General features: G+C 40.2%; 1 protein-coding gene across 1 annotated transcript; it reads right to left on the bottom strand.

Annotated features, from left to right (window-relative positions):
• Positions 1-411: 411 nt before the first annotated feature.
• rasef (RAS and EF-hand domain containing) lies at positions 412-14,981 on the bottom strand. Its single transcript, XM_081703799.1, has 17 exons — positions 14,326-14,981; positions 12,579-12,725; positions 11,379-11,469; positions 10,122-10,217; positions 9,471-9,548; positions 9,225-9,340; positions 8,380-8,448; positions 8,110-8,191; positions 7,791-7,858; positions 7,134-7,428; positions 6,553-6,687; positions 4,615-4,762; positions 4,441-4,522; positions 3,874-3,988; positions 3,624-3,743; positions 3,350-3,426; positions 412-2,859 (listed from the first exon to the last, which is right to left on the bottom strand). The coding sequence occupies exons 1-17, from the start codon at positions 14,652-14,654 to the stop codon at positions 2,760-2,762; spliced, it is 2,148 nt and encodes a 715-aa protein (XP_081559925.1). The 5' UTR covers positions 14,655-14,981; the 3' UTR covers positions 412-2,759.
• Between the last annotated feature and the right edge of the window lie 964 nt (positions 14,982-15,945).

The following is a 15,945-nucleotide window of genomic DNA, read 5'->3' on the forward strand; positions in this document are numbered from 1 at the left end:
ATTCTAATTGATGCATCGTGTTAAACTAAGTATCTTATTCATGGCTATATCATTTACATGGTTACAATATACATAATCAACCAATAGTTTATATATGTGACTTTCATGTAAATATCCTCAAACACTTATCCAAAACATAGTTCTGTATATTTATTGTATATTCATTATGATTCAGTTCTCATGCATACGTCAGTGTGACATTTAGATTTGATGAGAATTTGCTTAGAAGATTTTTTGCTTAGAAGAATGTATTGTGGCCTGGGTAAAGTTTATTTCTAAGAAAATGAACAAAAGAAGTATATGTCTTGTCGGACACATGCCTGGGTGCCACCAGCTCATCAGTCTCCTTCTGCATGTATGTGTAAACCCCGTGTTCCTATGGAAAACATAGGAAGATAAACATACAGTACATACCTTCAAACGTTTACTTTATTGTCATAATCAACTTGAAAGTTTAATTCAACAGTGCCTTATATTTTTAGTGCATGTAGGTCTTACAAGGTACAAGAAAGGACAGAAGAAGCTGAATTCTGACAAAGATAAACATATTTGACAAAGCTCTTTAAAAATTAGCCTGTAAAATTCAAGAATTATGGATTGGATATTATAGATATGATTAAATTGGCTGCCTTTTGCTTAGAAAAGCTACATATATCATTTTTGGGATAAAAAATTAAAATGAACAGGATTCTTTGGATTAATAATAGACTGTAAGCTTCAGTTCACTAAATTTGATTAACCCAGATTGAAAGACGTGGGGCAAGAAGAACAAGAGACTCCTTTGAATGGTTTTCCGTTGAGAGGAAGACGAAGAGCACACTCTTCTGAATGGTTTCCCATTCAAAATGGGGCAGAATGAAACCAGCGCTCCGCAAAAACAAGCAGATGTGAAGCAGCATTATGTGGATATTTAGAAACTGAAGTTTGAAATTGTAGTTTGAGGTTGTTGGAGAAATGAAATTACCATGTTATCTTGTTTGAATAAATGAGGGGATATGTGGGAAAGACTATACTAGCCAGTTTAAGGGGGTTTGCTGTTGTGGCAGTAAACTAAAGATTTAAAGTCTGATGACTGATCTGTAGTCTGTTAATGGTAGTTTTGAACTAACAGAATTGTGTTTGAATATAAGAAGACATGAATACATTTAGGCTGGAGTAGGTAGGAATAGGTGTTCATTTGTAAAGACTTCACCTTGTTGACCTGAAGTACATGGCCAATGTACATTTTGGTAAATGACTATTTGTTAATCCCTGAGAACAGGAAGTTGCTACTCCATTAAATCCCATCTCATATCACTCACTGATTTTTGATCTGCAGGCAGTACACAACTGACGCAGACTGGAAACAGTCTTCCCCCTAGGAAACGGTTCATTCCATTACGGTCAGGTTATTTGTCCACCTGAGACTGGCACAAGGAAATTGAGGACCAAGGCACAAAATCTAAATATGTCATAAAGGAAAGGGATCAGGGAACCTTCTAAACAACGTTTTAGAAGCACCTTGAGTCATCTTATGCTGAAGTTGGTGGTGCTGAAATTCTTAGAACTGTTTTTTGTTGTTATAATTACTATATAAAACTATATTAAGAACGATTCAGTGCAAAGGTGGTTAGAATGCAGTATGCTGTACTTAGAAAGAAATGGTGTTTAAAGTGTTTTTAAGTGCTGGCTCTCAGGTACCAGCCCACAGTTAATAAGCCATTTCATTTCACAGCTGCTGGTGGCTACATTTGAACATGTCAGTTTGAGACTGAAATAATGAAGGATCTGTAGGTTGCAATGCTTGAAGGACTGAATTTTTTAAATCAAGCATCAACTACTTTTCTACTCTTTGGACTAAATTGCTATATCAATGGTGATTTGCCAACTGACCATTCATTTAACCCACACTTAACCTGGTTCAGCCGAAGTCTGAGAAACCAGTTCTACATCTCACACTTTGTGTAACATGAAGCTTATTGACTAATTCGTAATGCAGGTAGATTTGTTTGAATGAACAGTAAGAGAAAACTCACACATACAGATAAACAACAGCAACAGAAACAAAAGTCAGTGAACCCTCTTAGGTTCTGTGCACAAAGGTATATTATCATTAAATTATTATTATTAAAAATGTGGACCAAAAAGAGAGAAAATGCATATATATATATATATATATTCCAATCTTACAAGCAACCATTTCATGTCATTCTATCACATTATCCAGTTAATTAATATAAATGTAGCTTAGTGATACTACTCTGCTTGAGGCTTCTTCACTTAGATGAGACATGATAAATAATTAAAGCATAAGCATTGGCACTATGTATACCAACCTGACTGAACCTTCAGTGAACACTTACCAGCTCTAAACCCCAAATGCATCCCTACTACTGATAGTGTGCTCTTTAGGACACAAGCTAATAGACGCGTGAAACAGAAAGCTGTTATAGGGTAAGCTAGGCCATCACAGCTATACAATCAGAGGTAGAGACAGCAACGTGAACATGCACAGGTGTGCGCCACAGGTTCAGCCCACAGCCTAGGTCTTGACATTTCCAGGACACAAAACTGCACAGTCCACGTGAAAACACCTTTGACAAGGAAGAGGATCAAGGCTGGATGCAAACAATTGCAAGAAGTGATTCACAGCAACTGTGTGTTCCACTGTGCTTGACCTTGTAGCTTATCCAGAAGTCTGCAGTCACACCGATACCCTGATACCCGCTTGGACCTGCGTGAGACCAACTGGTGTGTCACAGGTCTGTTTCTCGCACATATTACGTCTTGCAACAGTTTAAGGGCTTTTTGTTGTGGCTTCGGGGGAGTTTGGCCAGTGATGCTGCTTCCGTGTGCTCGTGTGCATTTTTAATCACCTCCCTGTGGAGAAAAAATGAGAAACTTCATGTGGCACAGCAAATGACACCATCTGACAAGGCACGACTATGACGTGTACAGAGTGGAACTCAGATACGCCAAGTGTAAACTGAAGATGTCCCCAGAGGATAAGTCTGAAGTAATGTGCTGGAAATTTCTCTTAAAACATTTTTCCAAATGACAATTCTGCCAAAATAAGTCTTAATGCATGACAAGCAATGCATTATACTCAAAGGGAGTCACCATTTACTCCTCTGCAGTCGAGGCACTTTGAGCATATTTGCCGCCCCCTAGTGCTAAGTAAGTGAAACACAAGAGGATTGAATATACCACGTCCAAAAGTCAGACTTTGAATTGTTAGTATTTTAATGTAACTTTTATTAAACTAATTTTAAGTTCTTGAGCACGGTTTCATTAATCATTTGGGGGGGAGTTGGGACTCATATTCCTTGTCTGTGTCTCCCTTCCCCACTTGGTGTTGTGTCTGTCTCACCGTGCTAAATGGAGGACAGCCTCGATGACATTCGACCCCTCCTTGGCACTCGTCTCGCAGAAGAGGGAGCTGTACGTCTGCCAAAAACAAATCATGGAATCCAGGCAGTTAGAGACGTCAAGGATGACACGGTGAGCCCGTGTCTGGGGAAACATTTCGCCAACATTCTGCTATTCATTTCTTGTTACTGAACTGACTGAGCTGGTTCACTCTGACATATGAGTCAGAGTGGGGCCATAATTTTTTAATGAGATGCAATCCTGATCTCCCTCACCATGGCCAGCTTCTCTCCGTAGCTGGTTTGAATACAGGTGATACCATCCAGGTGAACCCGCTCCCGCAGATCTGTCTTGTTCCCCACCAGCATGATGGGAATATCATCCTGGGAAACATCCTGGAAGCAACAGGAGCTTTGTGTAACGTACAACTGGAATCACAGTGGGGGAATTTCAGTTCAAATTAAGGTCCATCGCTATTTCCAGTGGACTGGCCTGAAATCACAGATTGTAACATAATGGGAATACCTTTATGATGTCAACCCACTCGCGCACATTCAGAAAGCTCTTCTCACAGGTGACATCATAAAGCAGGAGAACCCCGTCAGCTCGCCTGAAGTAGGACTTGGCGATGCTTCTGAACCTGTTGAAAACGCAATTCTAATTCCTATTCCTGCAACACCCATTAAACTAACACATTGACCACAATACGCCCAGGAAAAACCCTGTTTACACAAACACTGGTGCTCTGCCGCCTCAGTTTACACTTTCCTCTGGTGACGTTAAGAAAAACATGATGCTACACCTTTCAGTTAGTTTTTTTACCTGAAGGTTTAAGTTATAGGGATTAGCAATATAATTTATTATTGAGGGCCCTGGTTGTGGCGTTTAGTATTAGGGTTAATTCTTAAGGGTTTAAATTACAGGATTTAGCATTAGAGTTTATTATTGATGTTTAAGTGTTAGGGTTTATTATTGAGGGTTTGGATTATAGCATTTAGGCTTAGATTTCATAATTGTGTGTTTAGAATATAGGGTTTTGAGATAGGGTTACTATTTTTTTTATTAGGGGTATTATTTTAGGGTTACACTCACCTCTCCTGACCCGCTGTATCCCAAAGCTGTAGAACTGTGGGAACTCCATCCACCACGAGTGTCTTCATTTGGAAATCAACCCCTTAATAAACATGCCAAAACATACACAGTTGTGTCAGAAAGGGATTTTATGTCCGGTTAAAAATAAAGGGATAGGCATGTGGCTGCTCTCACCGAGCGTGGCGCTGGTGGTGCCCTTGAACTCGTTCTTGCAGAGGCGCAAAAGGAAGCTGGACTTGCCCACGGCCGCGTCTCCCGCCAGCACAATCTTGTATGTCTTGTCGGACGCATGCCTGAGCGCCAACTGCTCATCAGTCTCCTTCTGCAAAAAGGCACCTGTGTTTGTAATGTTGAAGTTTGTAAATATGTGTTACCTTGGTCACATAGAACTCTCCAGGCAGACCGCTAGAAAAATACAAAACATACTAAGGATAAGAGGTCACTGTGGTGGGGAGGTTTGGACTGTAACTTTTTTACTTCGGCCTCATGGTAGTGCTCTCTGCTGGTGATGCCTCATAATACAAAAAACCCAGAAAAGCGACTGCAGGAAGGCTGATTGTAGATGGAGATGCACTAAACTCCAAGTCTCCCTTCCTACGAAGAGAGACTCAAAGGCTACAACTTGGAGGTACAAAAAATCAGACCATCCTAAATCTCTGACATCACCAGTAAGAACATCGATAATGTCCACACTCTATTGAGGCTGAGAAAGCCGCCACTCTTTAAAAAAGTTAAGAAAGACACCTGTGCAGAGAGTGCCCAAGTTTCTGTTAAACATTTAATAAATTTGCAATATTCTTCAGTGATGAAATCCAAAAAAACAGACAGGCCATTACCACTAGCCTGTCAGACAACAGATCATTTGAACTCCCTCACAATAAGAAGAAGGAATACTATGTCATAGTCCAACATTTAAACATTAAGTCCAACATTTAAAATCATCGATGTACAGTCTTGACTTACAGATACTTTAGATGTAAGTGAATGGATCACAACTTTGCGGCATCTTTCCTGAATCAATAAAAATGTCTGTTATTAAACCTCTCTTTAAAATAGAAATTTAGATATATCAAATAATTATAGACCTATTTCATATCTCTCATTTATAGGTAAGATAATTGAAACAGTTGTCTACATTCTGCTCAGCAAATTCTTTAATGATAATTATTGTTATGACAACTTGCAATCAAGCTTCTGGACACACAATAGCATTGAGTCTGCCTTTATGAAGGTCCTGAATTACATTCATATGAACATGGATACCGGCTACATATCTGTGTTGGTGATTCTTTGACCATAGTACTTTATTTCACATAGTCAACTACTAAATCATTGCAAAATTTATTTTAAAGTTTTTTCTAATTATATATACAACCCTGAATGGCCTAAGAGGAAAATACTGCGTTGGTTTACTTATAGAATACAAACCCAAAAGTCCTCAGAGACCACTAGCAATCAGTCAGCTAGTAGTGACTACAATTGGACGCAAATAAGAAGACGCAACATTTATTTACTATTCTTCAAAACAGTGCAGAAATCTTCCTTATGTTAGACATGCTCCAAATGTAGCCATTTTTAAGTTGTCTCCTTGTGCCTTTCTTTAGCATTTCACTTTTAATTCTTAGCACAACCATGCACTTTTACTTCTTTAATTCTTAAGTTATTCTGTCATTATTTTCATCTTTCATTTCAACAGTTTAAATCTTTAATTTTTTAGCACTAATTTCTTTTAGTTTCTGGTTTATTTAGATTTTTTGACATCTATTTGTAATTTGTTCTATTTAATATGCAATTTGATTAAATTTCATTATCTTTCCATTTAATTCAATAGTTTTATTTATATACGTGATCTCTTTTTTCTTTGCAGGATAGATCCTCCTGACATGATAGATCTTGGGAAGTAATACATTTCTTATTTAACTCTTATGTGAAACACTTTGAATTTCCTCTGTGTGCAATAAATCTTAACAGTGTAAATAAACTTGTTCATGGTTAGGAATAATTTACCCCAGTATGTTTCTCTTGTTAGAGTGCAGTGCTGTTAGATGAAGATAAGAGATGTAGTGCTTGATACTTCAGTGGTACAATTTAAAAGTGAAAGTTCACCCTTACCGTCGTGAAGATGGCTGAGAGACATTTCTTCCCTAAAGTGCCGATATCTTTCACGTCATCTGTTTTTGACACGGTCCAGCTTAGAACCGACTCACTGTCTGATTCGCACTCTGCCTTGTCCTGCCGCTCCAGAACCTGGGAAACGTCCACACAGTAGATCAGGAGGATGACCACAGACTGACCCTCAGTGTGCCCATGTCAAAACCATGTAGAGGCTTCTATGACTTCGATGACTCGTGTGTGTGTGTGTGTGTGTGTGTGTGTGTGTGTGTGTGTGTGTGTGTGTGTCGTGAGGGTGGGGGGGGGTGCCCTGTCTTTCTCATGTTCATCCCTGTTCATACCTGTTGAACCTCTGCCTCTTCCTGCATATCTTTGATGGGATTAAAAAAGCCTGATCTTGACCAAGCAAATGGAATCTTCAATAACAGATTAGCTATCAGTATAAGACACACTAGATGTAATTAAGATCCCCTGCATTTGTTTTAATAAAAAACCAAATATTTAGGATAATGTGATGGGCTTATACATTTCTGTCTGCTGACAGAACGTGTATTTAAATGGCCCCTCCCCCCTTCTCTCACCTCTGTGTCTGACGTGTGTTCGAACAGACCAGCGTCGGGGTGGTCGGCGCTTCGACCTGCTCCCTCGCGCTCTGAGTCGTAGCCGCTGTTGGAGCACAGCGTGGACATGCCACTGTCAGCTCCGCTTTCGGGCAGGCTGTCCAGCTCACAGCTGTGCCTCCGGCGCCTCAGTGGGTCGCACAGTGCCAGCGCCAGTGAGTCGCAGCCCCGCCCGCACAGATGCTCTGCCCCCTGCTCCGGAACAAAGTCATCATCCGTGTACGCAAGGCTCCACTTGCAGGGGGTCGTGCGATGCCTAGGGTAGACATGACAGTTACTGATGTGCCCAAAGGCGCAAACATGAAGGCTGAAGAGATGGCTGATAGATGATGCCACGGGAACACAGTAACCAGAGTAAACAAGATGAATTTGTGATTTTAAACTTGCTTTGGGCCATTAAAAGTAACATGAACTACAGAGAAGCACAATAGAAATGTGTTGTATGTATGTATGTTGTAGGCTTGGGCGTGTTTTTTTTAATAAGTGTGTAAGTACAGATGTTATGTCTATAATATCAACTCGGCATTGCATGGTGTTTTATATATACATATACATATATTTTCTTAATTGTCAAGTAAAACAAAACAGAAATCAAGATCCTCTGCGCTCCAGATTCACCTGTTAAAAAATGGTGAGCACAAACTCTGTCTTATAGTCATGGTATTTCCAGAAGACAGCCCATCTCTCTGTAAACAAAAGACAATTTTGTGGTTTTTAGTTCACCTTGTTAGGCATGCTCGCACTTTTTATAGATAATCACACCCCTGTAACAACCTGCCCTACTCTAACCCCGTCCCCATGTGAGATTAGGAGACAGTTCAACTTCAGATGGTGCCCTCAACTGTCTTAATCCATCACCAAACATCTTGTTTTTGCTTAATGGAGCTTTGTGGCTCTAAAACAGCTGAGGATGGAGAGATTGAGGATTAATGCACACCTGGCTCTTGATTCTGGTCTGGCTATTCTCCAGAGATGTGCGAAGACCATCATTACTGTCATGAAGCTTCCTGTTTGCTAACCTGAGCGACAAATAAAATAGATACACACATTCAAACTATACCAGAACTAAGTACTGAATTAAAAGGTTTATATATCTGTCACTTATTCCGGTAGCTGTCACTCAACAACCATTGTCAGACTATACAGTCTATTGTATCAGTACAGTTTACTGTATCACCAGTTCCAGTGGGAGGCATGCAGGACTTACTGTAGCATCTCAATCTGTCTGATCAGGTTGTCCCTCTCTTCTGAAAAACACCTCATTAGGGCTTCATCTCTGCACAAACAACAACAAATATTTATTGCATTTACATTGACAGCATTTGACAGATGCTCTTATCCAGAGCCACTTACAAAAAGTGCTTTATCGCTATTCATCTGTGTGTCACTAATTCATGATTACTAATGCTGTTAAGATAAGAGTTATTATTGCCACTTATTATATGTGTAGATAACAAAGCACTTTTGTAAGTCACTCTGGATAAGATTGTCTGCTAAATGCTGAAAATGTAAATTTAAATGTTATATATACATCCCTGGCACCTGTTATGTAACTAATATTTTACTATTACTTGTAAATGCGATCAAGTAACAAATACACAGACACACAAAAAATAGGCCAAGACATGCCAAGACATTCAAAAGGTAATTTTGTCACTTGGACTCGGTTGCTAGGCAACGACATCACAAAATTCACAAAAAACAGCGTCACTCCAGGACATCCTGTTCGCATGATGCCAGCACAGCAAACAGCTGTGGGAGTGGCCACACAGGCTGAGACGGGGTGAGAAAGGATCACTGTCTGTGTGTGTGACTCACACCGAGAAATAAAACATCTGCCCCTGGTTTCAGCCCCGGATAGTTTACCTAAGACGTAGGATCGCACAAACACACCCTTGGCCACTCTTACAACCAACCTCCTTACAATTCCACAAACTTTGATGTAATTTCCACATGGCATAAGAGTTTCAGTGACTTAAGTATTGCTTTATTATGAAGCACAGTAATCCCAAAACACACACATATAACTCGCACACAAACAGGTACTCTCACCTCTCAAAATTGATGCTCTGGTCTGTTAGGTCACTCTTAAGAGAGTCCAGCTCAGTCTGCAAGAATGCTACACTGGTGTGAGACTCCAACACCTCCTGCTTCAGCTTCTGATTTTGCTGAGACAAGGAAAAAATAACAAACACTCAATAGGCAGCCTAAATCTGCACTCCAAACTCACTTATCAGGCAGCCTAAATCCGCACTCCAATATCCTCTCCTGTAGACTGCAAAGCAGATGTTATCATACCAGTGTCAGGTCATTGTTCTTTCGCTTCATTGCTGCAATCTCCTCTTTGAAACTGGTGATCTTGTTCTGGTCTTCAGTCTGTGGAAGAGATTAACCTTCAGTCAGTTACCTGCTTTTAATGCCAAATGGCAGTTGATCTGTACAGAGATCCTGGGATATTGTAAACAAAAAAGGTCAGTAGTTAGCAGACTGGATGTGAACTCTACCTTAAATGTTACAGTTGCTAGTCTATGCCAAAACAGATTTGGTCTCATTTATGGCTATCTGTCATTATTTCAGGAGCAAATGTTTATGACGGTCTTCCTATAATTATTGCAGTTTTCTGGTTTAATTATAGAAATTTATAACGATAACGAATCTTATGCAGTTTACTGCCATTACACAGTCCAACTGTCAAAAATAATTGTCATTACACTTTGTGTTTGGGTGTAGTAGCCCAGTATTAGCAAGCCTAAATCAGTCGTAGTGTAATTTAGTCAAACCCTATCATTCACTTTCCAATTATTCCAGTATGGCTCAACCACTCCCACTGCACTGGCTTGCTACATTCAAATTAGCCCCTGCATTCAGTGATGAATCCTAATGATGGTTCCCTATTGCATTGTAGTCCTGAGCTCAGCTTCATCTGTGGTGGGGAAAGGAGTACCTCACCATCTCAAGAGAATGCAGCTTTTGTTGGAGCTCACTCAGCTGTGCCTCGAACTGCTCCTTCACATCACTCAGAGCGGCCTCTGCCTTTCTGCCCTCCTGAAGGGAACCAGAAGACACCAGACGTTACGCTAAGAAAGAAGACCACCCCAACCTGTGGGCAGGAGAAGTGCTTTGTCCCCTTAAAGACGGCAGTTTCTGGACAGGATGTCCTGTTTTCCAGGCAGAAGTTGCCCTTAGAATCTGAGTTACTTCTCCTTGGTTTGATCAGTTTGAAGAGGATGGCCTCAAAAGGTGTGAAAGACATGGTGAACACATAAATGCAAACTTCAAAATATGAGCATTGGACAGAAGTTGTCTCAGTATTATCACTTCATTGGGAGATTTGGAGCAAACAAAACCGTACACTGCATAAAAAAGATATTTATCTAAATATCTTATGCTATCCATTGTTTATCCTGCCTCCTAGTCATGACATTGTGCTTAAAACCTTTTGATTTTAAAAGATTGTCTGACGTCATATTTTATAATTTCTGGAAAAAAAAGAGAATAATCTCTTGATGACAAGGGCTTTACACTAGTGATCCTAGCAAGGCTTGTTACAAGCACAAACAAAACGACATAGGTATTGTACAGTTGAGTACATTCAATAGGAGTTATATAACCAGATAGGTCATGGGATATGAACACAAGTTAAAGATTAAGAACAGGTTGAGGGACGGCAGCAGACACGAGACTGCTCACAGCCCTAAATTTGTGTGAGCATAGTTAAACAAAGAGTTGGGCCTGGTTGAGGACACTCACATGTCAAGGCTCATTAGAATACACGTTTATGTTTACAGTATCCACAGAAATGCAACAAACACTGCTGCTATGGTAATCCTGAGGCTCAGGCTATGTCAATGTAAAACAAACTGAAAGATACGATTTACAGCCATTATTTGAACCAGATGTTTAGGAATTAGCCTCTAGTGTTTGCAGCACACACAGTGCTGTAAAGGACATACCTTACTGCATTTACATTATTCGTACCGTGCCTTCACACAGCTGCTGCTTACGTACATGCACATTTGTAGCGCCCCGCCGAGGTGGGACTCGTGACACGCCCATCCCTCTCGGCAGAGAATAAACGCACTTCTGTCGACTGCGGTGTGGAGTATTAGGGCAATGGGTAGGGGCGACGGGGTGCCGAGGCCGTTTGGTGCGCCGTGGGTGTGGCCCCGTCAGGTGGAGGCTCCTAGCGGGCTGCCCCGTGCTTACCTGCGTGCGAGTGTTCCTCTCAGCCGCCAGAACCCGTTGCTCCATCTCCTCCTCCATTTCGCTCAGCTGAATGGCGGTCTGATCCTGGGACCTGCAGACAGAACCGGCACGATGTGCTTAATACCGTGTCGTGGAGCATTCGCATGCATAGTAGGGTCCATGTGTACTCGGCAACGGTAGTACTACGTTAGCACTGTGTTTAGCAGAACTGTGTTTGCCATTGATAGCACTGTGTTGGTGCAGTGGTAGTACTGTGTTTGGTAAGGCTAGTTCTGTGGCAGTACTTTGTTCGATGATGGTTGTAATGTGGTAGTACGGTGTTTGACAATGTGGTACCATGTTATCACTGTGCTAGGCAATGGTAATCATGTGGTATTACTGTAGTACTGTGTGAGTACTGTGTTTAGCGGACCTCCCACATCTTCCAGACGTTCTGTGAGTCTCCCGCATATTTATAATGGCTCCCTGATGCCCACAAATTAAAAGCAATATCCCAAAAAGCAATTATTTTGGAGAGTGAGCAAGTGAGAGGGACAGACGGAATGAGAGAGTGACAAAGTGAGTATCCTCATTGGTAGATTAGTCGGTTTTCTTGGTGAGCTGGCTGTACAGTCAACCTCTCTTGCTCTTTTATTGTCTATCAGTTCAGTTTAGTGTTCAGGGCCGTGGCTGAGTGTTCCAAAAAACAAAATATAAAAGGCAGATAGACTACAGTGTAATAGCAGTGTTGCTCACTCCACTGTTTGCAGCAGTGACATTTACTTTGCCCACGGTGGGTTAAATGACTGTCACAGACATTTGTGAGTTTAACAGGTTTCATTAAACCCACGGGAGTGGTAGTTCTGCCTCCCTGAAATGAGGTTCTGCAGGGTGGGAGGTCTGGTTTTAGCAATGGTAGTAGCGGGTTTGGAAATGGCAGTACTGTGGTAGTACGGCATTTGGCAACAGTAGTGCTGTGTTTGGAAATGGCAGCACTGTGGTAGTACTGCTTTGACTGTACTGTAGTGGTACTGGATACATGATATGTCCTATGGCAACAGATCTTTCACTCAGAACACATGCAGCCACAATAGCAATGCAGCAGTAATGTAGTAATGGAGTGTTTAGGAATAGCACTTGTACTCGGAACACCATCTAGCATTATGGTGTAAAAGACACTTTGGCTATCGGTGTGGGTACTGTAGATATGTGCAGGCATGCCTTTTCACAGCCAGTGCCATGTTCTCCATGTCAGTGTTCTGGAGCTTGATCTCTCTGATGAAATTGAGGATGACTCTCTCATACTGAGGAATCATCCTGGCCTCAGTCAAGCTGATGTTCTGGTACAGAGTTGACACCTGGTCGATCCTACACACACATACACACACACAGAGTCAACGCTAAGATTATGAAACATCATCTACAATCTCACACTTTATTCACACACTGTTTGAGACTGATTGACTTAAGTTAATGAAAGGCCTGAGTTAATAGCAATAAGTACTATAAAAGGGTTGGATGAATACATGAAGAATTTTCAAATTACACCAAAATAAACAATCTATTTAGATATTAAGCAGGTACACTGAGCCCATTTAAAACTTTTAAGATTTAGTATTAGATGTGTTTCACAGTGCAAAGAGTTAACCTTGAATGCTTGCTTTATCACAAACATACCAAACTTTACATGAACTTTGTACTGGTGCCTGATATCATTTTTCCACTTCCTACATCCCATAAAAGAGTTCAGCAGTGCGTCTGTGGCACTTTCCTGGACACAGATTAAGGCATTCCGGTTCCTGGAATTTTCAGGAGCTGAGGCCACATCTGATGATGTGCCTGAGCAAAGCCTGAGCATAATCTCTCAAGGAATTTTGGGATTATATATGATGTTAACCTGATAATATATGAGTACTAATAATATATTGATATATGAGTTCTCCAGCTCAGTTGAATACTATGGCATAAAAACTGATCATTTTACAGTCATCCCGGTAAACACAAACTTCCCAAAGTTAACTAGTCTTTACTAATACACTGGGCACACTTTGAGAAAACCAATGTTTAAGAAATCAATGGGGCAATGTTTTTATTTTTACACCACTGCATCTGAGAAACAAGGAATCCTGAAGACAAACAACAAACAAATAAGCATAAAAACTATTTTCTTTACATGAAATAACAAGTTCATCATTAACCTCGTGGCCATGTTGTGCTCTTTAATGATGTAATGTTGTAGCAACACAGGGTGTTTTTGAAGCTGTGAATACAGAGTACAGAGGAGTACAGAGAAGTGCCGCTGTTCCTTCAGCCTTTGACTCTGAGATCCTTATTTGTTCTGTCATAAGATTCAATCCACATTCCAATACAACCACCGTAACCACAGCATCAAACCCATCTCTACTGAGCAAAAGAAAATCTACCTCACTGAAAAACATGCTTTTGAATTTAAAAAGAATCAGTGCTGTCATTGTGTGTAAGCAATATCACTGGCTGTCTAAATTAGAAGTTAAATCTACAGAATTCAGAATACCATATGGATAAACCCATGTAAAATCCTCAAGGTGGATTTTATGAGTAAATTATTTTTGCTTATACTGACTGGAGTATAAAAAATGTATAAAATGTCATTCTTTGAGCTCTAGATGGAGGATCCTTGGAGCAAAATTTGTTTACAGGGAGTGCTGAGATGTCGACTAAATATAGGGGTTATAACAGATTAATTTATTTTTAAAAAAAGGGGGGGGGGAGTAAAAGTAAACGCTTCTATTAAAATTAAAAATTAAATTAAAAATAACTCCTTTTTAACACAGCACGTCTCTGTCAGAATTGCCTGAGGTGAGATAATACTGTGATATTGTGTTTTTTTCATGAAATAATCTTCAAATTGAGCCATATGTGTGGCAATAATTAATTTTTAAGCGTGACAGGTGTATTTCAATCCTTTTATTCTCGTGCTCATCCTTACCGTGGAATGAATTTCGTCTGGTCTCCAAGACGGGTTTTGAAGTCCTCCCAGGCCAAGGAAAAGGGTTCTGCATTTTTCACCTCGTCGTTCATTTCGTCTTCACTAATGAAGCTGGAAACCTTTTCAAATCCGTGGACAAACTCCGTCAAGTTTATCGTACCATCATTGTCCGTGTCTAGTTTGGAGAACAGCGCATCTACATCTGCTGACTGGACATGGAGCTCTGAGCAAATTTTTAAGAATTTCCATTTTTCAATTCGTCCTGAATGATTAGAATCCCAAGCGTGAAAGAGCGCTCGAAGTCTCTCTTTTTGTGCATCTGACTCCATAAATGGAAAACTTTTTCCGTGGAAGAAATAATCCCACTGTTTCAAAAACAGCGTTTTAAAACATCATTACTTTTCTAAAACATACCTAAGATGTTACATGCTCTGGTGTATATTTCTGATGAAATATAATATGTTATAGTTTTCGACACTAAAAACGATGTTTTCGATGTCTACATTACGTAGTGTCGCGAGGAACTGGCTAGGGTCCTTCGCTCAATTTATTTCAAAGCAACCACAAACGTTTGGTTAAGTAAACAGTTTTGACGTCGACCAGTTTATAGGCTGCTACCGGACTAGCCTACCGCCGCATCAAAGTTAGAAATAAAGTTTTTAAAATATATATTTTATATTATTCGTCACTTTTGCTAGAGTGTTTTTCAAACTTTATAGTATACTGTTTTGTACTAGCGTTTGGGTCTTACTAAAAGTTCTTATTAAAGGCTCTTATTAAAATGCAATACAATTTCAAGATCCCAGAGGGAGACAAAACACTAACGAGAAAGTCACTTGGAAAAAATGGTTTCCAATAAACGTTCACATTTCCATTCGAAACACTTACTATATACATACAGGCGTTGTTTATCGAAATAGGTTCCTCCCAGCTTATAGGTGCATTATATACCCTCCTTCTCGCTTACCACTGTTCTCTGACCAAAGTAATACCACTGAACTACCCAGGTGGCAGACCACTCTCAAAACAGCACTGCAATAGTAGTGGCACATAAATGGATAATTGTACTGGTATGAGTGTGTCTGGCAGGACATTGTTATTTTTATGTTTCCGTTTCAATACTGAACTATAAGAGGTCAGTCATATCTTGAGGGGGAAGGGGAGTGTTATAAGAATATTGATCTGAGGTCAGTCACAATGAGAGTAATTACATGCTTAATGGAGACCTGTAAAAAATAGTATTAAAAAATGGAGACCTGAGAGATGATGAGCTGTGTGCTCATGTTCATTCTGTAAGAATGGATTCTGTGGTCAGAAACAATAAAAGTTATTATATTGTTCTATAAAGGCTTTAAGAAACTGATTGGGGGTCAGCCATAATGAATGATGATATAGCTGAGAGGGAGTCACTCATACCCTAAAGAGAGTAATTATTCTGCTGATGGGGGCATTTAAAACCCTGACTGTTAAAGTCATAATAAGAGCGATTGTGGTATGGGAGGTGTGTCAAGCATTTGGATATGATGTACTGTTACAGAGAATGTTAATCACCTGTATGGTACAGAGCCTCACTTGTGCAAAGCTTAAATTCCTCACACTTCATTAAGCCTATGATGTCTT

Source organism: Electrophorus electricus, chromosome 20, assembly GCF_041902795.1.
Source record: "Electrophorus electricus isolate QZ-2024a chromosome 20, ASM4190279v1, whole genome shotgun sequence".
In the NCBI taxonomy this organism is placed as follows: domain Eukaryota; kingdom Metazoa; phylum Chordata; class Actinopteri; order Gymnotiformes; family Gymnotidae; genus Electrophorus; species Electrophorus electricus.

Coding starts and splice junctions, on each gene's coding strand:
- rasef (XM_081703799.1), bottom strand. CDS start 14,654: ATGGAGTCAGATGCACAAAAAGAGAGACTTCGAGCGCTCTTTCACGCT. Junction 12,726..14,325: donor CAGACGAAATTCATTCCACG/GTAAGGATGAGC, acceptor ATGTGTGTGTAG/GATCGACCAGGTGTCAACTC. Junction 4,523..4,614: donor CACCACCAGCGCCACGCTCG/GTGAGAGCAGCC, acceptor ATGTTTATTAAG/GGGTTGATTTCCAAATGAAG.